This window comes from Gallinula chloropus, assembly GCF_964237585.1.
Source record: "Gallinula chloropus genome assembly, chromosome: 2".
Classification (NCBI taxonomy): domain Eukaryota; kingdom Metazoa; phylum Chordata; class Aves; order Gruiformes; family Rallidae; genus Gallinula; species Gallinula chloropus.
This window is the reverse complement of record NC_140086.1, coordinates 117,463,845-117,491,459: the sequence shown is the minus strand read 5'-3', so window position 1 is coordinate 117,491,459 and position 27,615 is coordinate 117,463,845. Positions and strand designations below refer to the sequence as shown.

Below are 27,615 nucleotides of genomic sequence, written 5' to 3'. Positions count from 1 at the left end.
GCAGCTGCCCCTCTCAGGTCAGGCCACTTACATTTTTCAAACTGGATTGAGTTAATCTTCCCATCAGTTGCCTCTGGAACATTTTAGTGAGGGTTCAATTTTTCCCTTACATTTTTTAATATAAAAAGCTTTTTTCAGAATGTATTTAAACTGATTCATGGATTTATGCAGAGAGTAAGAACAGACTTCAAATTGATTCTTCCAGGATAGTAAGGAATAGAGCAGGCATGTAGATTTCATTAGCATCTCTTTATTTGATGGCAAACTCTTGCATCACCAGATTTTTCCAACTAATACACAGATTCTTGTATTTTAAAGGATGCAATGACTTTAAATAGTGACAGTACCACTAAAGGATTCACAGCAGGGAACTGTGTCGTAGTCATCTTCAGTCAGATTCCTCGCTGGAAGTATTTTTACTGAACGAAGTTGAATCTGACAACAGATGATGTATTTAGATATATTAGCTTCCCAAGGAAACCAATTAGTTGGGCACAAGTCCCTTGAATGTAAGTTTGCTTAAAGCTGGAATCAACCTGCAGGTAGGACTTGGGGTGGAGGGGTATTTTGGTGTTTTCAAAATTACTGTCTCTTTAGAAACAACTTTTTGAAAGTTTTTTAAAGGCAGAAAGAATTGATGAAAGAAAACCCCATGAGTCCTCTAAACCAGGCTGTTACAACACAGAGGTAAGAATCACCCCAGAGGGCATATAAAATTGTTTATAGTCCTGGCCGTTAGGCAAAGAGGTATCAAATCCACGTGGCTTTGGTATTAGCTATAACTTGAGCTAGTAATACATGTATCTACATACAGCGAAAGCAGCTCACTTCGTACCGCACGGCCTGCAGAGTTAACGTGGAAGGATTTCAAGCTTAAACATTTGTCTCCCTGTCATTCATGAAGACAGGAGTCGGTCCCAAAATAGTCCATTATCCCAGAAAAAATTATTTTCACAATAACTTTGTCTGCTTTAAAATAGCCAGAGAGATTGCCTTTGCCTTGAGCAGGTCTCTATCACCTTTGTCCGTGTTCCAGGAAAGTGTTTGGCGATAACGCACTTTTTAAGCTGAAGGTATCTCCACTGGATGAGTGTCGAGAAGCTGCTTTTCCACCTATCAGCAAAGTCTCTGCTTCTTTTATTTCCATAGCTCTCTTGTAAAGTTCAGCTGCCTTCTCAAAGTCTCCCCCTTCATAGCTTTGGAGAAAAGGAAAACAAAGTTGAAACAAGCAAAGAAAACAAGTCTCTTGATTGATTTATACTGGAAGGCATGCCATGCTATCAACAAAGCATACTTAAGGCTCTCAACTTTCCTAGTAAGTACACAACTCCAGGATGTTGTTTCATCCAGTAATTTTGATAATAATTCTTACCTTAGCACAGCCAAGTTTTTCAGAGTTTCCCCCACGCGAGGATGCATGTGACCAAAGCTGTCTTCATAAATCTTCAATGCACGTTCATAGAGAGGTAAAGCTTCGATCTGCTTTTTCTGTGGGCAACAGAAAGTTGTTTGGAATAGGTTATGTTTCCTAATCTTTTTTGGAACATTATCAACACATCCTAGATGCAAAGTCATGCATATTTAATCAGAAAGGTGTTTTGAACCCTCCACACTGTTGATAGATGAGGATGATAATTGAGACTGTCAAAGCAATTGGCTTGCACTTGCAAATGTAATTCCCACTAATATTACAATAATTAAGGTCTGGACTTCCTAGGTGGCTTTGAAAGTCTCAGTCCTGGAAAATTCTGAGTTACTAAAATGCTCTTTGATTTTAAGGCAGCTTTAATCCCAGTTTAAAATCAGATATCAGAAACACACAAAACAAGAAAACAATCTACAGCTCGCTCCTGCTGCTACTAAGTAAGGAACTTGCCAAGTTAACTGCATCTCCTTTGAATCTTGTATTAGTTGTTGACTAGAAAGTCTACAGCCTTCTCAGATTTTTAGTTACATGGGGTTGCAGCCAATCAAGGCGAGTGCTGTTCATTCACAGACATACATTTCAAAGGATTGCCTTTCCCCTCCTGAGCCCGTGGTGGAGCTGTGTTCCATCACACTGTCATACCCACCATATCGCTGAAAACACCACACTCTTGCTCTAGTCTCATGTATAAAGCACGTGGGTGTTTTGAATTACCCAGAGAGCATCAACCCCAGTGTCCTTGTGAAATACACAGCACAGAAATTACTTGTTCCCTGTGTACTTTTTCCTTGCCAAACACCTTTTCAATTTTTAATCTGGAACTTCAGAATTCGCAAGTATTATGAGGAATTTCCCTTTTAAATGTGATTGAGTTTCTTTGGTATCATTTTGATACAAATCAAAGTATTTGAAGACAATCACAATAGACACCTAAGAGGTGAAAAACTTACCATCTGACAATAAAGGACAGCCAGATTCACCAAGGCAGTTGCCACACTAGGGTGCTTCGGGCCAAATGACTTCTGCCGAATTTCAACTGCGAGTTCGTACAGAGGAACAGCCTTGTCAAGTTTTCCCTAGAAAAAACAGGGAAAAACTGATTTGGTTCTCCTGTGTCAACATGACAACACTAAATTCTATTTTAACCCAAAAGCCTTGGAGGAGAAATAACTATTTCCAGAATAAGGGTTTAATTAAGGTTTATGCGTAATTATATTCTACAGTTTATCAGAAATACTTATTAGGACCTAATTTTCCAAAGGACTGCACGTATTCAATTCCCATGTAATGTGTTTCTCAGCTACTTTTTTCCCTGAGCATCTCACCAAGAAAGCTGTTAAAATTCTTTTTACGCTGTGCTTTTATCCAGATAGCTTTCTCCAATTGTATTTCCTCATCCTGCCATAAATGACAGCAGAACATACTTTCTGCCCTAAAGGCTCTCAATTTCACTGGTGCTATGGGAATGTAGCTGCCTTCACCTCTAAGCAGTCTTCTCTTATTGAAGTGGTGCTCACACCATCTCCTTTGAACCAGCTGTGGTGTCCGATGCCATTTCAAATATTTCTTGCTTCCCATTCACCACACTGAGGCTTTGGCTCCTTAGCTTTGGTTTCTCTAAAACACTTCAGAAGTGTGCTTAGGCTTCTATTATTAGGAGTTTAAATGTTCATATTTAATAGCAATTAGAAGTTTAATACTGCAAGCTTCCATCATATAATGGTTTGCTGTATTTGCAGAATTCAAATCAATTTTCCCCCTTATTTTTTCAAAGCATCACCAGGCCAGAGTTTAAATATGATCAGTAATTCATCCAGAATAAATACTTCACTATAACTAATTGTCATTTTCTAAATCTGACTCCTGTCCCTCCTCTTCCTTCACTCTTCCCTGTGTCACTGGTTCACCGTGAATTTTAATTTATGCCACTTCAAACCAGCAAAGAGCTGTTTGATGCAAATACTGAGTGCTTTTCTAGCAGCATCAAAATTAGGAGCTGAAGCAGGCAGAGAACACATGACAAAATAATTTCATGCAGAGAATAGCAGGTAACAATTATTGAGTAAAAACACAGGAGCATTTGATCGAAGGTATTATCTTCTTTTAATCTGCTTTTCTCTCCAAAGAATGGTAAAACATGAAAATAGTAAAAAAATTCCTGTCATCCTCTGAATTTGATCTTGGTTCAGCAGCTGGAAACCCTACTTCACTCCTACGCTGGTGACAGCAAATGGTCACACTGACCATCTGCAAACACAAATATTCATAAAGCATTTTGAAATTATGAGTTGTAGAAGTTCATGCAACTGTTAAAGTTCTCCACTCCTGTTTAGTTTGCAGGGGAATAACTCTCATTTTTCACTGAAACAACAGAGGTTGGAGGTGGCTCCGCTACACAGTTTATTGTTGAAGTCTTATCTCCCTCATTAGCCTTCAAATTATGTTGAATTTGACTGTACAGTTCAAGGTCATTGTGTAAAAAGGACTATTGCCATACCCTAAAATGATTGTTCCATCAAGACACCTCTGAACAAACTGTTGTATGTTGATGTCACACAGCAGATGGTGGAGAACTCAAATACAGCTGGGAAGAGCTTTCCTCACTGCAGCCAAAACACCAAGTTTTATCCTAACCAGAAATTCCATGGTGAATATTGAGCATGCAGGATACCGAAGGCATTACTGGGAAACGGCTTTTCTTTCAGCAAGGTGCATTTTGGAAAAGCTACCAGGCTTTCTGGAACCAGACTGAGGCCACTTGACTACATCTTTTATGCATGTCCACAGAACACTAAAAGCTGACAAAATTCTCATGCCCCACTCCTTTAGGAGTGAAGCCTGTAACAGTTAATTTAGGTGACAAGAAAAGGTAAGAGGCTCATGCTTACCATCTTTTTGTACAGCACTGCCAGGTGTTTCACAGTATAGGCCAAGGAGGGGTGATCCGGAGCCAGTGCTCTCCTCCTGATATCCAAAGCTTTCTCATAGAGCTCCTCTGCCCTGTCATAGTGCTTCTTCTCATTGTACAAGGCTGCCAGATTGTTCAAAGACTGGGCGCAGTCCGGGTGGTCGGGTCCCAGGACTCTCTCTCTCATCTCCAGAGAGCGCTTCAGGAAGAGCTCTGCCGTCCTGCAGAACACAGTCGTGCAGCAATATTTGGAAGCTGGCAACATCTGTACAGGCTGAAGTGGGTGTCTGCAACAGACTAAACTCAGCCTTGGAAACGGCACAGATACTGACATCTGGCAATTGCTTTGCCTGGAATAAGCAATGCCAAACAAGCAATTCATTTATGCCGTGAGGAGCTATACATCCCAGGCACAGCCCTGCTCTGCAGGCTGACCACGAGGATACAGGCAGACCGCTAGTTAATACATTCCTCTGCGGTCTTGGGCCTGTTAAGGGCCCAAAACCCCATCCAGCAGATTTCAGCAAACATTACACTGCCCCATGGCTGCTCTTTCCTTTAATTCAACCTACACGCTCAGTTATGCAAGTAATCCTTTCTTAGTCAAAACACTCTATTCACTTCTGGGCAGCTCCTCAGTTAAGTACTTCCACAAATAACATGAGGTTCAGAAAACACAGACCATGTATTTTTCAAGTAATATTAAAGAATAAAAACCATACAAGGTTCAACAGACAGCTTTCACACCAAAGGGGAAGAGACAGGAACAGCTTTTATATATGTCATGAGCTAGATTCTCATAGTAGAATCTGTCTAGAAGTGACAAAGTAGAAAAGGCTCTGTGTAATGTCACCATTCAAGCATCTCCCTATCGAAAGGGTGTATTTTATCTCACTAGAGAGTAGCATACTACTATTCCTTTACAGATTTACAGCAGTTCCTCCATCACAAACAATAGGTGATCCCCACATAATACTGGCAGCATCCATTATAACTAGGCAGTTTGTCATCCTGACATACACAGAATTCTGTGTGACACCATTCCCAAGAGGTCAGCTTAGTAAATTGGAAAATTCCATTTTGCATCAGAGAGAAAAAAGATCATTTATACACAGAACTGTAGGTTCATTTCTGGAGCTCTTAGGTGTCAAAAGGTGTTCAGTCTATGTACAGGCTAGAGGATGATGTGTGATATCACATATAACAACTAATAAAGTGACGTACCCTTCTACCATTGATTTCATTCTAACTGCATCAAAATATCACAAAATTCCATCTTGGACTTGCTGATTCAGAACAGACACACAATATCCATTTAAAAATAACTTAAACCTTCACTAGAAAAGAGATAATACTTTTGCTCACCTATGAAATAGTGAAGATAACGTTACCAGAATTAGAAATAAGTTGTGTTAGACAGGAACAATACTTGAATAATGTGGAATATAAAATGATCTTGTGGAATATAAAATGATCTTGTATGAGATTAGATGGGTATCGCTCCTCTATAATCAGTCACTTCAGTGTGACTTCAGGAGGGTAAACTGATAACCCTCCATGTTTACAACTGTTAAAAATCAATTTCTTCACTGTAAAGGTCCTACATTTAACAGAGATTCTGTGTGCAAATCCTGAATTATGATACAGTTCTGCAGTTATTCAACAACTACAAGTGGCATAAACATCATATACAGGAAGACTGTAAACATACTTCCAGAAACGACTCTGGGCTTTTCTGCTGTGTGCTTTTTCTTCTTTGAAAAGATTCAGTTCAGTTGAGTGAGAGTCAAGGTGACTTTACAATGCCCCTCACAACACGTGGTTTTAGACTGCTCTGTGGACTGAAGAAGCTGACGTCAAGAGCTACTAACCATGCAATCAGAACCGCTCCACACCTTTTATTCCTGTTCTTTAACACCCCTGCTTATCTCTATCTGCTTTTAGAACATCTTTGTGCCACTCTGTCCTCTTTTGTCCTTGAAAAGACCAGCAGGGTAAAAGCTTGAGGATTACAAGCACAGTGAATATTCAAATCTTGATTTCATGTGATACTGGCATTTTGAGTGTTTTTCACAGACAAACAACCACCTTGCTGCTCAGGGATGAGCACTACAAAAGGTGGGCTCCAACACCGTGTAGCTGGTGGAAGGGGCATACATACATTTCAGGAGAGCGCTGGTATTTCGGATGAAGGCCAGGTTAAATTTATCTGTGGAACATCAATGCTGAGTGCAGGAGAGGCACTGACTGGGTAAATACTCACCTGCTAACAACACCAACTCTACAAAATAGGAGTGAATTTCACAGGAAACAAAAAAACTGTGGAATGGCTCAAGGATGGAGCTTGTGATCATGCGCCACTTAAGTCTAGATCTCAGTAATTTGCTTCCATTTAGATCTGTAAGAACACTCAGTGAATGTGTCACAATTAAAGCAACTTACTCGAGATTATTCTGCAGGTAATAGAGGACTCCAAGCTCATTGAGGGTTCGAGCATTGTCTGGTGTATCCTTGCCTAATGTGAGCTCTTCCAGCTGAAGGGCTCTTTGTCGCAGGAGAGCAAAGCCACACTACAGCAAAGGACAAGGTAAGGTAAACCCATCACCATCACGGTGTATAACTGAAGGCAGAAAATCTAAAGACTCAGTTTGGTGCCAAAGGAGCACAATGCTCCTACTTAAGTTCTCTTTTCAAGCTAAACAGCACACAGACAGTATTACAATCTTATTTACAATCTAACAGTGAATTTCCCCAAAAATGCTTCCAGGAAATTTAAGTTACTGTGCTGTCACGCAGGTCTCTCTTCGCTGCATCATACATGCTAATTTGCTTAAACCCCACAGTTCAAATAACCAATTCAGTTCAAATTCTTAGGTTTATGAGTTCAAAACTTAAAATCAAGTTAATCTCTTATCCTAAATGCCACATACAAACACATACAAAGTATTGCTCAAGGCTTTTACATGGATCATTGTGAAATGGGCTGCCAAGATCATGCCTGCGTGCAAGGTGAATTGCAAGTGAAAAGAGCAGCCATTGCTACACCACCTATTCTTGATCTTGGCAGTCTTAATAAAAACATTTGTGCAGCAGAACTCCGTACTTCTAGAAAAGGGACAAAGTTTTCATGATCCAAATTGATCTGTTTTTAAGCACTGGGGAAACTGCAACATTTTTATGGCTTTTCAGTACTTTCATTAGAGCTACAACTAGAGCTCTGGAGTTACTAGCTGAACACTTGTAGTACAGGCAGCACATGAGAAATAGCTCAAGAACAACAAGCTGGAAAAACACAGGAAAAACCCCAGTATGGCATTCAATGCATTACTGGGATCATCCACTGCTGAAGTACTGTGTCAACTGGGATTTGTAGGATAAATGCCTCAGTTATTCGGGACAACACTTTTTTCCATTGTCTCTTTGACAGCCAGTTCTATCAGAAGTAATTCTGCACCCCTAAATGTATATATCCACTTATTTCTTTTCCACTTCTCAGCTCCGTAGCAGTTGTAACAATGCATCTCCATTTCCAGCAGTTGAAAGGGCAGTTACCAAAGCTGCTGCTAGGCCACTTCACTACCTATGCCCTCAATTATCAAAAGCGTTGGAGCTCTGTCAGCTCTTCAGACATGCTTCATCATCTGTTTAGCAGAGCAGTGACATGTCCAGCACTGTTATCAAAGATGAAGTGTTTCCTTACCAGGCTGCCTTTCCGCCTCGCTGCCTTCTGGCGTATTTTGAAGGACTTTTTCCTCAGTTGCTCAGCTTGTTCATATCTGAAAAATTATTTGTAGTGTTAGAAGAATGCCAAATGTAGCATCAGTAGGTACTCTGCAAAGCTTCTAAGATGCCTCAGCATACAAATTTGAGGAGAATTGAAGAATCTTAAAAATAAATTTATACTATTTTGTCAAAGAGAACAATATCCAAAATGCTTCAGGCCAGGCAGTGTTCCTCCTTTATCTCTAGAAGTGTGGTGATAATTAGGCACAAAAGTTGGCCCCTACAAGGTGACTACAACAATCACAGAATCACAGAATCATAGGGGTTGGAAGGGACCTCGAGAGATCATCAGGTCCAACCCCCCTGCCAAAGCAGCTCCCTAGCTCATATTGCACAGATAGGCATCCAGACGGGTCTTAAATATCTCCAGAGAAGGAGACTCTACCACCTCCCTGGGCAGCCTATGAGGGCATGTTCGTAGTTCCACTGGAACTTACAAAACTCTAAAAAAAAAAAAAAAAGATCCAAAGAAACACTCTGGCTTCAGGAAGAAAATCTCTGCTTTGATTTTTGTACCATGTCCACATAAAAGAAAAACACAAGTGTAGTTAGGCTTACTTGTTCTGCTTTTGGTATAAGGTTGCAAGAGCATCAAGTTCACGGGCTACCCGAGGATGTTCAGCTCCATAAGCATTTTCTGAGATTTCCAGTGCCTGTTTATACAGCTGCTCAGCGTTCCCAAACTTCTTCCACTGGACGTAAACTCCTGCTAGCTGGTGGAGTGACTGCGCCACCCTTGGGTGGTCTGGATCCAGCGCAGTCTCTCGGATCTCCAGAGACCGCTGCAGAGGAGCTACTGCCTGTGACAACAAAGTTCAGCAGATGATGGCAGCAGGCAGCATCCTTTGCATTACAGTAATTGGACAACTGCAACAAAAAGTGCACACTGATCTCTGCTTGATTTGCCTTCTTGCTGTTGCAACAATCTCCAAATGCACTTACCTGACTGAGAAGACCTAGGTCCTTAAGAAACCGTCCCAGGGTCTCATAAAGATCAGCCAGGCAGATCATACTTTCCTCTCCCTCACAGCTTTTTTCATATTCTTTCAGAGAGTCAAAATATTCAGCTGCCATAGAGCTCTTATCTTTCCCAACCAGCTGCCAGTAACTCAGCAATTCTGCAAAATGTCCCCTGTTTTAACAAGGAAATAAGAAGCTCATCTTATCTCTGATACCCCTCTATTCAGACTGATGCTAGCTTAGAAGAAGAGAGCCATATGCATGAATGTTGTCTTTATGCTAACAGCATCTACAGAGACACTCCATGGAGACTAATACTGTTCAACAGCAGCATTAATCCCTTTACCAACCCTGGAGTGTAATAGAATAGAAAAACTAGATGATTTATATGACAACAGCATTGAGCATTTCAGACTCTACTATTTAAATTCATTTCATCTAGCTGTCATTTTCTGATTTAGATTGACAAAAAATGACTTTGAAATGTTTGTAACTGCCAAAGCAGTGGCTACCTTTGTACCTTTTGTAAAGGTTTTGTGATACAAAGAGATTCAAAAGACACTTGCGTAGCTTTTGCTTATCACCCTGCTGCTGGAAGAGCCAGGGAAGTTCATCTGCACTTCTCCAAGTCACTCGGTCTCGACTGTTGAAAGAAAAAGCAAATCAAAATTAAAACTCTGAGATGCCTAATGGAACTTGTCAACTTGGATGTGAAAACTAGGGAAGCAGACAATGCATGTCTAAGCAGACAGACTACTGTAAGACTGATGCACTCCATTTTCTCACATCTTCATTTCAATTTCACCTCAGATGGTGCTGAACCCCCAGGTACCCCAGGAGGAAGCAGGTCCTCCTTCCTGTATGGGCTCTGTGCCTGGTAGCAGAATTCTAGCCCTGCAGCAGCCCATTGTCCCTTTGTACCAACTTTCCCTGGAAAACTGTGACCCTCTTGGATTTCTGATGCTCTAGAAGCATAAGCAGAGGCCCACATCTGGGATACACTAACTCAGCTGTAAATATAAGTCAGTTTTCAGGCTGGGCATGAACTTGTAGCCATTCTGCTGTTCTACCAGGCCTCCTCTTGTGTATGTGCTAATTATTTGCTGAATGTCAGTGATCTCCTGCTGCTTCCTCAAGTTCCAAGCAACCTCAAATTTCCTAGCTGGGAAAACAGCAGAAGATTGGCAAGGAGGATTGCAAACATGCTCAAGTGACTTGCAGCTGCAGTGCTGAAAAACACATCTCCTGTACTAATTGTTGTTTAGCCTTGTGGGTTTGACAAGTTGGACACCTGTGTTCAGGTAACAAATAGAACATCTGTGTTTAGTTAACCCAGGCCTGCAATAGACCTAGAGGTACCCTATCAAACATGCTTGAGATTCTTGCCTTGCTGTGGGGAAGATCAAAGCATTTCCTGGGAGCTAGAAATCCACATGGGGTCAGTTACCACAAAATAATTGATCCAGTATAAATACATGCCCTACCTTTTCACACAATAACTTTGTTATATGCCCATTCCCCTCCACAGTCGTCCTCAATCTTTTCCAAGATTAAAATGTAGCAATAATAAACTGGTAAATCGACACTAGGGTTTTGCAGAGTCATTCTGCAACAATTAATAATTAATTAAACTAAGTCAAGAAACCAGAAATATCCATAAGGCATAAAGACTGCAATTTAGCACACGGTGAGGAATTCTGACCTACCTTAGCTGCATGGTGAAATACTCCACTAGTTTTTGTCTATAGGCAGAAATAACATTTTCACCTTCTTCCATATACTCTAGTCTCACCATCTCCCAAGCCTGAAGGAGAGTATAATTGAGGGAGACAGAAAACATTTAATTTGTTTATTAAGTGCTGACGAGACAAAGGGTGCTACACAAGATTTCTTATGAAATGCCTCGTTTTGAAGAGCCAAAAATCTTTCAGTGACAAAGGCACTACAAATAGATTGTCTATTAGATTAAAACCCTGGTTATTCAGATGATATTCCTTCTCATTCAATTCTGCTTGGGTTTTACTTGTTGTTGTTTTCTAGCACCCACAGACTTAAAAACTACCAGATCAGAAATTCCTGAAGGTTTGAAATGTCAAGTTTTCAACTGCTGAACAATATTGACCAGTACTGGTATCATAGGACTACTAGTTTTCAAGGCAATTCTATCAGATCTGATTCTAAAGAAACTGGATGATCAAACACAAACACAACACAGCCTACCTAGTAACAACAGAACTTATGCTAAAGCCAGAAGGGGCTTAGGGGCCAGAGTTTCACTTGCACGTGTTTAGAATGATAAAATTTACCTGGAGGTGCTGGAACTTGAGCAAACCACAGCCATATGTCAGCAAACACATCTTGTGCAGGCTGTGAACAAGTGAGGCTAACACTGCAGAAGACAGTTCAGGATAAAGTTCCATAAGCTCTGACTCACTCACACCATTGTGGCTAACACCAATGACACACAGTATCTACATAAAGCAGAAAAAATATTTTACACAGTTAGCAGTATTTGCTGCAGAGCTTAGTTACACTGAAATTCTTAAAAATACAGTGTATCACTGCATAATTTTATATGCCATGGGGAAGAAAAAAACTAACTGTACAAGCCCTCTCCATCCTCCAAGAAGAATCCTCAGTGCTAATGGATGAATATTCTAATAGATAAAGCACCAAACAGGACCCTCTGGGACAAACAAGTACCTCCTTACACTTCCCTCTGAAACACAAGGAAAAATAACTCCATTATCATAAGGAACTTCCATCTACCTAAAATATGCTGTACATCTTATGCTGCTCATACTAAGGAACTTGTATCAATTATTGAGTATCGTGTCCTAATCAACAAAGTGTTCCACACTGCCTCACTTGTTCCACACTTTGTTCTGCAAAGGTAGGAAGAGAAATCAGACATCCAGTAAGCAATGCCCTGTATACTTGTTTTGATCACTTTCCATTTACTACGCCCAGTGTAGTTAATCATTGGACTGGGGTAGTGATCAGCAAGGAAGTGCTAATTCTGCATCACATTATAGTGGAAAAGTTCTGGTTTGGTTTTTGAGACCAAGACCGAGTTAAAATGTAACACAATGCAGTTGTATGTTCTACACTTACACAACATATAATTAGATATAAAACCTTCCTTTCTATACTACCAATACAGTAATCTCTGAATTATATATATGAGCCAACCTAAGTATATATATCCGTCTTCAACTTAAGAAAAACCCTTTAGGGAAAGAATATATGTTACCTGTAGAAATCCTGAAGCATTCTCTGCTTACCTCTCTCAAAAGACCTTTCTCTTTATCACTTGGCAACGATTCTTGAATTGATCTCAAAACAAGCCTGTACAGTGACACTGTATCTTGACACTGGCAACACTGCTGAAGGGTTTCATCGATATTTCCTGTGCTTCCAACACTGAGCAGGACAAGAAGGGCATAAGTTTAACATACTGAACTTGGCTGAGCAAGATGAATTGAAACAACAGAAGAGCTCTTATTACAGAATAAGAACATCAGGTTGGAAAAAGATAAAACCACATGCTGCTGTTTCATTTAATGCATTCACAAAGCCTGTTGTCAGGAGCAACGAAGCATTCTACAACATAAAACAGATGCCAAAAATAATCAAGATCAGTCACCCAGAGTAAATTATCCATCAGTGTACCATCTTCCAGGACTCTCTAAACTGAAACAGTGTCTTTCTCAACAAGATGAACTCTAGGTTAATAATAAACTAATGCACATATTAAATACTCTCTTGCACAAGAGGGAAGATTAATTTTCTCTGCAGCAGGAATTATAGGGCATATACAGGATGTTAAATGAAACAATTGCTGAACTTCCTTTTAGCCTTAAAAATCTATGAGGCAAACTATCTGATGCATCAGTAAATACAACAGATCTAAATTAAACTGTTAAACAAAATAAAACCAACATGCTCCAAACCATTAAACAAAACCCCAACATTAAAGCAACTGACATAAACAGAAATCAGAACAACAGAAAAAATAAAATATAAACAGAAGAGCTGAAAACAGACACATACAACTACTTGGAATCACTCAGTATCAGAACAGTGATTGTATGCTCTCTGATATTTCTTCCTGCTGCATTCACAGTCAGTAAAGGGGGGAAACTTTGTATACAGCTCCACTGTTTTTTCTTAAAGAGATTCCCTGTATGTTACATGAATGTTAAATTCAAAAGGCTAACAAACCTACTTGAACTCTTCTTCCAATCTAGTGATGAACATAATTTCAAGACCACCTCCACTTACCAAGCAATGGCTTTGCCCAAGAGTGTGACATACAAAGCGTTGCAAGTTGTGGCAGAACGACAGTGTCTCTCAAGCTTCTTCTCCTACAACGTTTGAAACAAAAATCTGTGAGACAAGACAAAATTAACCATACCCAAAAAAACGTTCACTGCTTGACAAGAAAATGGAAGTTCTAGATATGCTTCTATCTGTAACATATGACATAACTATGACATAGCTAGTGCACAAAACGCTGCATGTTTTTCACAGGAGGGAAAGTTTCCCTTCAAATCTAAGATGAAAAGAGTTAAGGTCTATCCGTGACATCTCTAAAGATAATTACCTTACAGAACCAGACTCCAAGTCAAAGAGGTGAAATACTTTTTTCCCCACTTAGCCAATCACTGCTACAGTGTTATGCAATACTAAACCTCCTTCCAAATGAAAGATCATGTTTACAGCAATATGTGCAACTGCACTGTTTTTGTCTTAATAATTTATGCTGTTCCATCTGTGTTTTGGTGCCATGAGCCACGTATGCTGCCTTGAGCAGGAGTATTGAGTTAGCTAAATTTAATACTTTCTTTTGGCAGCTGGGCTTGTTTCATCTTTCCATGTTTTCATTAAAAGTTATACTAAAAGTAAGGTACTTCAGAAGACCTGCAACAGACATACCTGCTCTTTAGTCAATTTAACATTTGCAGAGCTACATTCCGCACTAATGAGAGATTTAACATCTTTGGAATTCAGTGGATCAAGATGAAGAGTGGGCCACAACCTTTGGTAAGAGAGAACAAAGTCATATTCAGACCTTATTAAATAGCACACAAAAGGAAGAAGTAAAAAAGACCAAAAAAAAAAAAAAGACATCAAAGTTCCAGAGCTTTTTAAAGATTGATATCAAAGCAGTAATTGAAGCTATTCCCTGCTACTAAGAAATTCTAGCCATCTCAAGTCAAATTTCCACATTTAGCTTCATCTTGGATATACATCATGGTATTGAGGTTCTTGATGTGCCTCTGACTCCATTTAATATCCACTCTCACATGGTCACGTGGACAGATCCAGTAAAACAAAAATCTGGTTTCACAGCAGCTAAAACTTCTTGCCATTCTAGCTAAAATAAACTCTTGTTGCCCTCAGTGGTTGCAAAACCTTATCCTATTAAATCTCCAGGTCTGGACAAATATGGCTGATTGCTCTTCAGTGAGTAACTGTAAATTACAACAGTTCTAACCCAGGCTACTTTGAAGCATCTCAGAGATACCACATACCTCCAAGCCTGTGGACACGTTTCTACGTTCACCGACACAATCACTCTCACATTGACTGGCAGCGGATCTATCAGCCACTTCATGTGCTTCTCAGCTTGCTTCAAAACAAAGTTTGGTTATTTAACACAGAGGTTGTTCAAAACAAATGGCAGAAGTTGGTGGGTTTCATTAATTGCACAGCTCAGCGAAAGGAGCCTTAAATTCTTAAAAACTGTTGAAATATTCACCTCAAAGACTAGGCTATTTACATGCCCAATACGTCAGCTCACAGCATTGAGCTTTTGTATGAATAATGGAACTGGACTGCTCAAAAATTAAGGTGTTGAGATAAATTTAGGAAAAAAAAAACCCACACAAAAAAAACCCAAACCAACACAATGAAACATATATTTTATCTATAAAAATGAAAACTATATTTTAGCTCATCAACACTTTTTCAAAATTATCTTCTGTGTGTGCTCTTCAGAGCAAAGCAAACAATATTTCTGTTTTAGGCTGACAAATGGCAAGTATTTTGAAAACATACCTGTATTTGGTCAATAGAATCAATAATGATAATAATGCTGCCTTGATGACGTGCAGAAAGTTTTTCCAGCCAGCGAGGAAATTCTTCCAGAAGTTTGGCTGGATCCAAAGTCAGAGGTGACACTAACCAAGAGTGTTGCATAAGCTGCAAAATTATGAACGTATAACAAAATCTACCTTAAAAATCAATCAGGATAGTTGACAGAAGCCCTTCTGACCCAAGAGAGAAAGAAAAAAGAAAACCCCACATGATCTTGGGGCAATTTTTCTGATCAAGCTCAGATTCTTTCCTTCTAGCTTGGCAAATGTAGAGCAAAGAATATTTGCTGAACTCATTGTGTAAATTCTAGAGCGCTAACCTGAGTTTACACAGCGGACATGGAATCTGGAGACTCAAAGGGCTTAAACGTTACACAGGTTACACAGGCAAACTTCTAAAATACATAAGAAAACTGCAAAGAGAACACAAGTGGTTTAATTTTTTTTTTACAGGTTTTAGTCCTGTGAGGTCCTTAGTGACGGTCTTGTAAAGGAAAAAGCAAGCTCAAGACCCTGGCACAACAATACTCGTCACTTATTCCCCACATATCTAACACACAATTAAAAATAAATTAACACAGGAGAGAGACTAGTCTAGGACCAATATGGTGCCAACTGGTAAATACAGCCTCAGGTTTCTAAGCACATAGACAGAAGAGGTACCACCTGCCTCTCTCATCGGCCAGATGGCAGAAAATGTTGGAAGAAGCTTATATGGTTTTATAAGCCATCAATATAGGCCACTGGAAGCACAACTGCTAATGCCAACCTATTATGAATACCCCAGAGCTGCTATTTAATGGAGCTGCATTCAATGTACAAGATCAGATTCTCCCTGTTCTGTGGGGCCTTGCATTTGTATTACTCTTAACTGGTGTAGAAAAAGCTGTAGAAAATATTCTCTTGTGCCACCCTCACACACACAGAGGCACTTTCATGCAATGCAGCACATGCAACTTGACAGCATACCTTTAAAGTAAGGCGTTTAATTATCAATGCAGACTCTGAACTCGTAGACATGGGCCTCCCAACAAAGTGATAAAGAATTAGAGTGTTTGGTGAGTGCTTCTGTTGCAACTGAATCCTAATGAGAGAAGTTTTAAAAAAAAGAAAAAGCACTTAACAGAGCTTCACAAATGTATCTCAAAAAAACCCCCAAAAACATAGCAGTTCTGCCAAAGGAGGTAGAGTGTCTGAGCTAGAGGTGCTCCATGTTTATCTTCCAAAATGGGATAGACATTTCCTGAGCTAAAATTGAACATTTTATGTCAGATTCCACTTTCACTCTCTCCTGTACATTATCAAGTGCCCTTCCTGGCACTGAATGGTCACATGTCACCAAGCTTTGAAGAAGTAATGACAAAAGCAATTTATTTTTATGTCAGCTAATTTTGTCATAGCCTACGTGTGACCATAAAATGAATTTCTATGATAATTTATTAGGTGTGATCTTTCCTTTATTTCAGTTTAAAAGACTCCAAAGGACCCTCATTGTGTATCAGAGGAGGATAACACTATTGAGCTACTGAAACCACTTATTAAAGCTGTGCAAAGACAGGTCTGTAGGGTATTGCAGTTGGAGTCCAGGAGACATTAAAGGTAGTTCAGATGGAATTACCTAGTCAGTTATCACAAATTTTTCCAGGATGCTTCAATAACTTCAGCACTTTGTAAATGTTCCCATTTTACCTCTAATTAAACTGATATGATATTTGAAATGTAATAGAATTTTTTTTTCTTAAATTTCATTCATTTAAAAAAAAATTAAAAAAATAAAAGAAATAGTTTAACCTACCATTTTGACAGAAGGAGAGATTTCCCAGAGCCTGGTCCTCCTGACACAAGCAGAGGTGGAATTGGTGCTGGTGCTGCCACTAGGTCATTTAGTCGTTCAAAATACTGTCAAACAGATACAATCATCATAATTATTCCATTGTTTAAGGGAGAAATACAGTGGCATTGTAAACCACCTGTAAACAAGATTCATGTACAGACTTAATAAGGTAAGGGGACAACTACTGAAATGCAATAAAATACAAATGGAAAAACATTTTTTTAGTCATTTAAACCACAAAATCTGTTTTAAAAATCTCTTTTAAACAAAGTGAATGGTGTTACTACAGCAAAGCAGTCGTCTACTTTATTCAGGTTTCCCCATCCTCCCTTTCCCAAGAAGTACCCGACTGCATTAAATATTGTTGCCAGGAAAAAGCCTTCAAAGTTGACATCTGCCATGAATTATATTTTGAGGCACTAAGCACTCAAAAGAAAGCCTTTCTTTCACTACATGAATGCCCAAAAATGTTGCAGCAGAATTTGGAATGACAAAACTGAACCAAAAATCAACCTTCATTCACTTAGGAGAAGTATTTTGTTTGCACAAAAGAAGCAGAGGAATTTTTTCTATTAATGATGGATTATATACTACTGTTGTAGAACACAGTAAAGATGGCACAATCCTCCACCCCTAATGTATAATTAGTGAAGTAAAACAATTAACTCTGCTACTAAAATAGGGGTATAACAATTTAAATACAGTAACACAGAAACCTACATGCTTCTATCACATCATAACATCAAGGAATGATGACCAAATATGCTGTTGCATCACCTTCCATAATCACTTCAATGTTTTTTCTTCCTAGATTCATTGTGCCTTCCTTACCTAGAACTGTTCCTGATATTCCCAATATAAAATGTTTTATTTCAAGTAATGATGAAGCACTGAGCTATTCAGCAGCTTTCTGCTTTTAACTTTCCTACGTTCTTCTCATAGATGTATGGCTCCAAAAGGATCCAGGTCTCAAGACAGAGGCCAGACTTTCTCATTGAAAACAAAAGAACAACAACAATAAACAACCCAACTAAAAAGACATTCAGAGCATTTCCTATTGATGACCAAAGTCTAGGAGGACAACCCTCCTTCTGGCACACCATTACAGTGCTTCTCCCTAGTGCAGGAACAACTACTTCATTTTCAGTGACACACAAACTGGCATCTCTCCCAGAAAATAAATATGCCATCTACATAAGACATATGGCTTCTTCTAGCCTAAGGAATAACAGCCCCAAGGATGCTCTTAGACACGGCTTCTTCTGTAGAAGTACATCTTGCCTAACAAGAGATGGAAATGAGCGATGACTCTCTTCATCCATACACATTTCCAAAGTACTTACTTTCTCAAACCCCAGCTCACATGTTGAGTTAGAGGCCTGCTGAAAAGCTTCCATCTGCTCTTGTTCATCATGTGCATCCCACAATACATCACCAAAAACTTCTTCTTCAGGAGCAGTGGACTCTTCCTTATTACCCAAATCCTTGGCTTCCAGTTCTGTCATTTCACACCCCAATATATCCTAAGAAAAAAGAAAATTACATGGAGAAAACTGCAACTATAATTCTTAACAGTGCAGGCACATTTGGTGTTATTCTCAATTTCACTGTACAAGTGCAGCTCTACAAAATTCAATATGCTCATTTCATTCTGGGCTAGCAGAGAACATGAATAAAGGAGAAATTAGATGGAAGCAAGTTAACTCTGAATACACAGGTCTCAATACATTGGTTTTAGTCTCCTCATAATGGAAGCAACTCACCAGAAGGAGGGAGAGGCAGAGAACAATTTCCTATGATATGGATAAAGAGAAATTAAAAGAGAATTTAGGTCGTGAACAGATCCCTTTCCCCTGTTTTTATTGCTTCTGCCCAGTTTTGAGGTTTGTTTTCTACCTGCAGATTTCTTTGCTTGCCAGATAGTAATGACAAAACTGAAAAAGATCCTTTGAATTACAACTAAGTAGAAAACAGTAATCACACTGACATAATTTAAGATCATAAATCAGAGTAGGAATAAGAAAAGCTGAAATGCATCATGCATTCTACCTGTTTAACTATCTTTTCCACACATTTATAGATTTCACATGCTCCTTCTTCCACACCTCCAGTATGATCAATCATCTGAAAAAGTAAATGGCAAAGCATAATGCAACTCTGAAACCAGCTGGGAACAGTATTTAGGCCTTTCAACAACAAAAAAAATCTGGAACACATCTAAATTCCATTCTGTTGCATTCCTTCAGTAGGATTCACTTTGCCTAAGCTTTTAAAAGTTGGGCATCTAGTTTCAGCTGTTCTCAACAGTGCTCTCTGTAGTAGGAAATAAGTGGCAGCTGATGTATTTTCAGATGGGAGGAAGCTCTCTGGAAGTACACTACTTTCTCCTGGCATATAGCCAAGGACTTTAGATATGTAACTTTGCCATTTAAGTGGCTACACACAGGTGAGAAATTCTATCCTTACAGCACAGGGATGTTTGGTGTGGGTTTTTTTCAGTGAAAATCCAGTGGCTTTTTTCTCCCCTGATAATGAAAACTTCATAATACTCAAACTTCAGCTTCATCAGTCTGCTCGTGTGATGAGCATTCAGACCAATGAGTATTATGCAATTTCTCCTACAATCTGGGACTAGTAGCACTCGATGTTGTTTACAGCAGGAAAATAAGCTTATTAGAGTTCAACAGTCTTTAAAATCCCATACCTTTGCTTTGTTCACATAAGAGATCTGCTCAATTAACTGTTGCACTGAGACTGAACTGACTCTGCCATCCTCCTTTCTGTGGTAAATTAGCCGGGGTTTTTCTTCTGGATTTCTCAAGAAGGCTTCTTCACAGTCCTCCAACAAACAACTAGATTGGAAATCAGCATTCTTGTGCTATATTACACTGCTGTAGTAAACAGTTCAATCAACACAAGCTCCAAAGATGGGTTTCACTGCAAAAATCTAATTCAAAAGTCATTTCTATTTACAACAAAGGGCAAGTAGATATTTCAGCAGAGAATGTAAGACAAACTCTGAAGCAAGTAACATCTAAGAGAGAAATTTATGCCACTTGCACCACAACATTAGAACCATTTATTATTTTTAATCAATGCTTTGTAAATTAAAAGTTGATCTTACTGTCATACCAATATGCAAAGTGAAAAGCAATTGCCTTGCATGGCAAGAACACAGATTCACAGATGATTAACAAGCATCATATACATTTTCTCTGTTGCCACTTATTTGAAGGCACTGTTCTATTCCTTGACCTTTTCAGGAAAAGTCCTTTAGTAATTGTCAGAGGGAGGATAGTCTTTTAATTGATAGTATTTGAAAATTCAAAAGCACTTTGTACTAATATATATGAATGATATCCATGGATATCATTCCCAGCAATCTGCTGCTATTCCACAGAGGCAACTATACAACTTGAGGATGCTGACAACAGCAGACAGGATCTCTCAAATATTATGTTCTTTATATGAGCACTACAATTTTTATCACAGTTTTTCCTACAAGAAACTCTTTAAGTGAATAGTGTTGTCAATCAAGAATACTTTTTTTGGTTTGGTTTTCTTCTTGAGTATTTCTTAAACACTTGTGACCCACATATATAAAACTGGGTTATTTGGCAACAGTATCCCCTCAGAGTGTCAATAAACCCTCAGCAGCTGACATTATCTTCCTAAGAGCCTAGAATGTATGGTAGTTCTAGTCAGAGCCCTCTGTGAAAACAAATGCATCATCTTCTGTGGTACCTGGCTGTTCCCCCAAGCACTTCACTGTTCTAAATTTTAGCTACTACTCTCCCATATTCTCCACAGACATATGTTTTATTTACAGAAACCGGAGGTCCAGTTAATACAGGAGCTCTAATAATACAACAATATTTGAAATACCTAGAGCTCAAAATCTACCCCTAATACAAAACTTAAAGCATACACCAGTATTTTCAGGTTTTTGCATTCATACAGATGTTTTGGAATGAAAGTTCTGTGATCCTTAATATGATTTTCACTAATCCTTTTTTCTCTGTTCTTGGGCAAAACATTAAAAAGAAACTGTGCCCAAAATTCCCAAATGCATAACAGAAAGAGTCCTAAAATAAATTCTAGACGTATCCCAAGTTTGGTGTTTTTCATTTCATAAGTCATGTTTCTTTGTCTAGAAGTTCAGGAAATTACTCACTGAACAAACAGAACATCCTGCAACACCATTTGTCATAAAATATCATGACTTCAGTAAATTAAGCTGTGGAAAGCTAGAGTAAGGTACCACACAGGAGAGCAAGAAATCAGCCCTAAAAATAGCCAGAGATAGAAAATACTATGTGACAGAATAAAATCAAAATACTACAGACAGCTGTAAGGCTAGATAAGCAAATGAAAAACACTGAGGACATTCACACCAGCCATCTTGAACTCCTAAGACTCCAGCAAGACACATGAGCTGCCCTTGGAAAGCAAAACATTTCCATTTTACAAAGACAACTTTCATGCTGTATTTTAAGAGAATCTGTAGTTACAAGAAAAAGAAAGTGATATAAAGCTGCTGATGCATACAGTTAAAAAAAAAAATCCATCAAACCTAAAGTCTAAAGACTAGCTTAGGAAAAGCACCTAGCTGAGATACTAGCTAAGCAAAGCACCATATATATCTAAAATGCTGTGCACTCTGCATAAATTACCAGTTCCCATTTGCTTTACCTGTCTGGAAAATTCTTACCTTGGCAAAGTTAAATGCAGAAGCAAAATGACTAATGAACTTTTTTCGATTTCCCACTTTTTTACATCCTTAAGAGGCCTTTCACTTTCTGTTGAAAAATGAACAACTTGAAAGAAGTATCCCATTGTTTCACAGATTCCTTGAAGTTTTGGTGAGTAGCTCTGGAAGCAAATATGAATAATGATGCTTTATTACTGAATCTGCATAGCACTAAGGACCTAAGATACAAATCTGTTTCTTTTCTCTATGCAGTTTCTTCCTCTTAATTCATTGACAACACTTTCACCGACTTCACTGACATCAGGCTAGTTAGTCCAATTTCTAAGTAAATATCAAGAGTGGAAACAAACTAACAAAAAAGTGTAAGTTTGTGAGGTACTCACTTTAATGAAGATGTCCACTTCTAGTTGAGTCTCATCAGTACTAATAATAAAACATCTTACAGTGTTACTCCACAGAGAGTGGGAAAAGAGAGGCGTAACCTGTAACAAACTGGCAACAGCAGCATCCCAATCATCTGCCAATGAAAAAAAACAAGTCTACAGATCTTCCCATCTCATTACAACATGTAACAAATAAATCATCACCTCAACATTATGAATACTATATTTTATATGAAATAGTTGTAACATTTATACTCAACTTTTAATTTTATAAATATTAATTTTGAGATCTCTTATCATCTGATAATGTCATAGAATTTGATAGCATGGCAAGACAATGGTGTTAAATACATTAATATTATCATTGAAATTATGTTTTCTTGAAATAGGATTGATGAATTGTATCCACAATATCAACCAGTTGACAGTTGTAAAGTAAGAAAAAAATGTTCAGAAATAGTAAAATCACTCATAATCATGTTTTTTTTTTTTTTTCATTCCAGATATACATGGATTTCAACTACACCATGCAAATAAATGACAGCAAAACATTATGGGATCTTCCCCTTCTTGAGATAAAGTCCATTGCTTTCTGTAGTACTGCATATCAATTCCCTACAGAAACAACGAATTTTCAAACTTTTTTAAGTTCTTCATTTTGTGGCTGGTCATTCCCTCAAAGCTAGGAATAGGGACCCCTTCCAGTACCACATGGCATGATGTATCAAGGTGGAGTCACCGCAGAGCAGACCCTCCCCTCCCAGTTTGCAGACACAGACTTCTGAATCAGAGCTAGAAGGGCTGAAGAAAAAAGGGGACAAACTTCCAGCAAACTCAACAACATGCAGGAAGGATTCCACGGCCAGGACAGCAGTGAGGGAAGCCAGAGCACCAGAAAATAATTATTGTAACAAAGTATCTGATTCAATAACAATGTATATACATCCTGGTCTTGATGATCAATTTCCATTAATGGCCCTTTAAGCAGACTCAAAACCCACTCAAGTCCAATGGAAAAAAACCAAACAGGGATGGAGTTTATAGTTTATTCTAACATTCATACTCAGGAAGTAGGTAATTTGAATAAAATGGAAAAAAGAACTCCAGCAGATATTGAAAGAAAGCTCACTTACCTAGTCAACATAAGCAACAAAATGGTAATTGTTTTACTCACAGTGAAGCTCCGTTCACTGCTGTTTGCTAAAATCACTGCTGCACATACTGTAGTAACCAGATGTATTAAATATAACTTAGCATGTACAGCTACAAAATCCTTTTATTTTTCCAAAGAAGAATTCCAAATAAGCATTTAGTTAAATTACCTAAGAATGGTCAAAAAAGGAGCTAAGAAATCTTGAGAATGGATAGAAAAATGACATAGACACACATAATCCCAACAGAACAAGCCACCATTACTTACCTCTGTTTATATTTGCAAATGGTCCCTCAACATCTATAGAGCTATGAGCAAATTCAGGCCCTCTGAAAGACTGCTGAAGCTGCATCATACTACCCATGGATGGCTCACTTCCCAAAGCTCCTCCATTCCAGTATTCAGATTGTGCCCCAGCAGCTGAGAATTGGGAAAAAAACCAACACAAAACAACTAAACCAAAACCTCTTCACTATCATGAAAGGAGGTAAATTATCAGTCTTAAATAAACCTACTGCCACACGCCACTGATCATCTTTTTATTCCCTTTAGCAGATTTGCTCACACCTTGGTGTGTTAAGTGGGCACTTGTCCAAAGTTAATGAGAAGCCATGCTGCTAAAAGACGAGGTTATTTGCTAATATTCCTTATTATGTGGACTGGTGACATCTGTTGGGTTCAGATGCTGACGTGTGTTACAGATCAGGAAAACAGCTCACACTGCTGCTGCAGTCATTTGTGCACATGATGACAGCTTTTGTTCAGGAACACTCCGGCACTGGAAACAGTGTAAAGGGGCTGTAGGTCAGGATTGAAATATATTCTTGGTGCTGTGTGAAAGAGTTTTCACAGTACCTCTTCGAAATACACTTGGGTTACACTTCTGCCAATCACTAAACAACTCTCAAGACACTAAATCGATCATCCACGGAGAAAATCAGGGAATTGAAAAAGACTTGGACAAAAGTAAGAAGGGAAGAACGAATTAGAAAACTAATTTAATGCAAAAGTTGACAGAAAGAATACGAAAAACAAGACCATCTGTACCACTAAAGTTCATCAAATGCATAATTACTATGCAAAAAGCCAATCACTGCATTTTGAAACACTTCTACTTTTAAAGACTAGAAATTTGTACTCCTGCCAAGATGCGATGGTTGATGTGTCTCCATAAGCAAAACAAAGGTTAAGCAACAGCACTTGCATTCAGTTTTTCCTCAGTAACCCTTCATGGTGGTCATTTATAACTGTCTGCTACAATTATTACTCAATTTTGAATCAGATACAAAGTCAGAGGACTGTTCACAGACCTACATGAATCCTTCCCATGGTATCAAATGCTTCTTACTGCATATACAAGGTTTTATCTTTTATGTCATTAAGTTTACCAGGACTTTCCAAGTCATTCATGGAGCAATTTAAGAAAATGTCCAAGTCACTGTGTCTAGACAGTGCTCTATTTTATTCATCTATTCATTCTTCAGACCAGAAACATGGGGTTCCCAAAATCTAAACTATGTTTGTAAAGTTGACTGCTTTTATCCATTAAACTATTTTATGTTGCTTTTCAATTATAAACCTTTTTTAAGGTTTTTCAAAAGAACATAAATATATTGCCTTGGGCTTTACTATTCGGTCTTCAGTCACGTTCCAACACAAAATTCTGGGGATGAAATTCTCACCAGTAACATCTGTACAATTGTCATCAGAATCGGATTCTTCAGGATCAAACACTTGGATCCCTTGGGCTTGGAGTCTCTGAAGTTTTGCTTCTAGCTCTCGTTTGGCCCTCAGCAAGTCCTGTATCTCATTTTCTTTAGTTTCCCTAAAAATCTATAAGCAGGAAAGAAAACCCAAACAAAACAAAACAAAACCGTAAATCTTTTGAAATTCAGTATCAGTTCCTGAGTTCCGATTATCTGCTTTCAATTGGAGAAATAAATTTCTAGCATTCATTCAGAGGCAAAGGCATGAAAATGTGAACAAAAAGCCTGTAAATGAGCAGGATAATGTAGTTTAAATGTATCTATTTTTAAAATACTACCATCTTGAAACACAACATTCTGTTCTGAAAGTCAGAATTCTGCCTTAGTTTGGAAAGTTCATTAAAAATGGCAAGTAACTTTCTTCATCTTTCGCAGTTTATTGTCTTCTAAAATCTCCACATGTAATAACGTTTTTCAAATGTTCCCTTTAGTTCTTCCATGTGGGTTTTTTTTTTTATACTTGGATATAATCGTGTATTTAATTTTGATTGTTGTGGAAATTTAAATTTCCTAAGATAGAAAGGAATCAATCATCTCCAGCTGCCCTGTTTGTAAATTATTACCATCACAGTGGGAAGAAAACATGAACCTAGATGTAAATACAAAGAGATGAAATCTTCTTCAAGCCTCAGTTTCTTAAATAAGCACAAAAGCAATCCTCTTTTTATATAGCCACCAAACATTCACACCTGTTACAATTAAAACCACCAAGAATCTTTAAAACAGTGCAAAACTGGGACCTGTTTCCCTGTTTTGGGTGTTAGAAGGAAGCATCATCATCTGTCACAAGGGAGAAGCAGAAGCATCAGCTTGGCCTTTCAAGTAATCCCTCCAGAAAGCATGAAGGCTTTTCTCTTTAACGGGCTGTCATATTTTAGCAGCAAAAAGAGATGAGACAATGCACACTTTTATTTAATACAAGCTAGAAGTGCTAAATATTACAACGCTATATATATATATAATTTATGCAGAAATAATGCAACTCAATTTATACATTCCTTCAGCATGTGTCAGTTTGTAGTCCAACTTTTCCTGTCGCTGTCAAACACAAATATAATCCTGTGTTCAGAGGCATCATCACATATTCTCCTTTCAGTATTTAAGTTATTTTCTATTTCTTTTTTTCCTCTTAGCTTTACAGAGGAATTTAGGTAGGACTATCCTGATGGAAATAAGCAGCTACAGCTATGATATTGCTTGTTTTGTCGTTGTTAATGAGAGGTCTTCCTGAAAGCTATTGGAGAAGAGTTTACTGAGGGAATATGATCAAGTGACATCTATCTTTTTTGGTGATTTTTCCAGGAAAAAGAAAAGTCAAGCCATACCTTGAATTGCCTTTTGACCTTGTCTCGATCATGTTCAAATGTAGCAGCTCTCTCCATGGCTTGGTATTTAGCTTCCAGTGCGCTTTCTTTCTCTCTAAGTATTTTCTGGTAAGTTTTCTGCAGTGCCTGAAAACATTTAATACACCACTTTTCTGAGTGTAAACTGTTGTTGATAATTTTTCTTTTAATTAATTTTCAATTAGTGGGAATCAGGCCTGAATACAACTTTATCCCAGCACCCTACGCCTCTCTCCTTGTCCTCAGTATGATGGCCACGCACCCTGCCGTCCCCATCCCTCCAGGCACACCTTGAGCGCACCCCAGTGGGTCCCCAGGATAGCACCGCAGCATGCACCTGCCCTCACTGGGAAGGAAAATTCATCGCAACCCACCACCTCCCCTCCAGATTTTTCCTAAGAAGGATGAGCCCTTCCTTCGAAGCCTCAAACGCCAGGGCCTCGCTTCGCCACTCAGCTCCCTTCTCCAAGAGGGCGGCTACCTGTAGCTCGGCTCGCAGCCGCTTGTTCTCCCTGTCCAGCTTGGCCTCTTTCTTCACCATGGAGGCCACCTCGTTGTTCTTGCTGACACGGAAGATCTCATACTCCTTCTTCAGCCGCTCGTACTCGGCCACACACTCCAGCTCCTGCACCGAGGCCGTCGACTTGAAGCTGGCCCCGATGAGGCCGCCGGGCCGCGAGGCCCCAACTCGCCGCAGGGAGCCGCGCAGCAGCCGGGCTTTGGGCTTCACCTCCACCGGGATCTCGCAGGCCTCGCCGCCGCCGTACGTGTCCTCGATCACCTCACCGACCCCGCCCGCAGGGCTCACCAGCGACGACGCCGTCCCCATGGCCGGGAGACGCCGCTGCCGGGAGCGGGGGTGGGGGGGGCGCTTTAACACCGGGAGGAGGGTTCGGTGCCTCCGGCGGTTCCCGGCGGCGGGGACATGCCCAAGACGGAGCGTTCCCGGAGGCGGCGGCCCCGGTCAGCGCCCCTCACCGCTCCCCCGGCCCAGCCGAGCCGGCTGATCCTGCGAGCCTGTGGGCCATGGTCCACCCCTTGCGGCGGCCGGACGAAGAAGGGAGGGCGGGAGGAAGGCCCCCCGCGGGCCGCCTCCCTCCCTCTCCCGCCCCGTCCCGTTGCGGCTCTGTCCCGGGGAGCGCTGCTGGAGCGGCCCGGGAGGGGGAGCGCGAACCGCCTCTAAAGGCCAGGGGAAGGCGGTGGTTAGCGGGAGGGGTCTGGTGGCGGACAGATGCCGGGGATCGGCT

The 27,615-nt window shown here is 39.5% G+C and overlaps 1 protein-coding gene across 1 annotated transcript; it reads right to left on the bottom strand.

Annotated features, from left to right (window-relative positions):
* Window positions 1–252: 252 nt before the first annotated feature.
* NPHP3 (nephrocystin 3) lies at window positions 253–27,197 on the bottom strand (the record flags this gene model as incomplete). Its single annotated transcript, XM_084260410.1, has 27 exons — window positions 253–1,196; window positions 1,373–1,488; window positions 2,377–2,502; window positions 4,315–4,555; window positions 6,777–6,904; window positions 8,035–8,110; window positions 8,676–8,917; window positions 9,060–9,249; window positions 9,598–9,720; window positions 10,784–10,881; window positions 11,384–11,548; window positions 12,362–12,500; window positions 13,362–13,444; window positions 14,016–14,118; window positions 14,615–14,712; window positions 15,141–15,284; window positions 16,148–16,262; window positions 16,974–17,077; window positions 18,356–18,535; window positions 19,062–19,136; window positions 19,717–19,864; window positions 21,724–21,884; window positions 22,107–22,240; window positions 23,527–23,679; window positions 24,942–25,092; window positions 26,351–26,476; window positions 26,850–27,197. The coding sequence occupies 27 exons, from the start codon at window positions 27,195–27,197 to the stop codon at window positions 1,016–1,018; spliced, it is 3,948 nt and encodes a 1,315-aa protein (XP_084116536.1). The 3' UTR covers window positions 253–1,015.
* Between the last annotated feature and the right edge of the window lie 418 nt (window positions 27,198–27,615).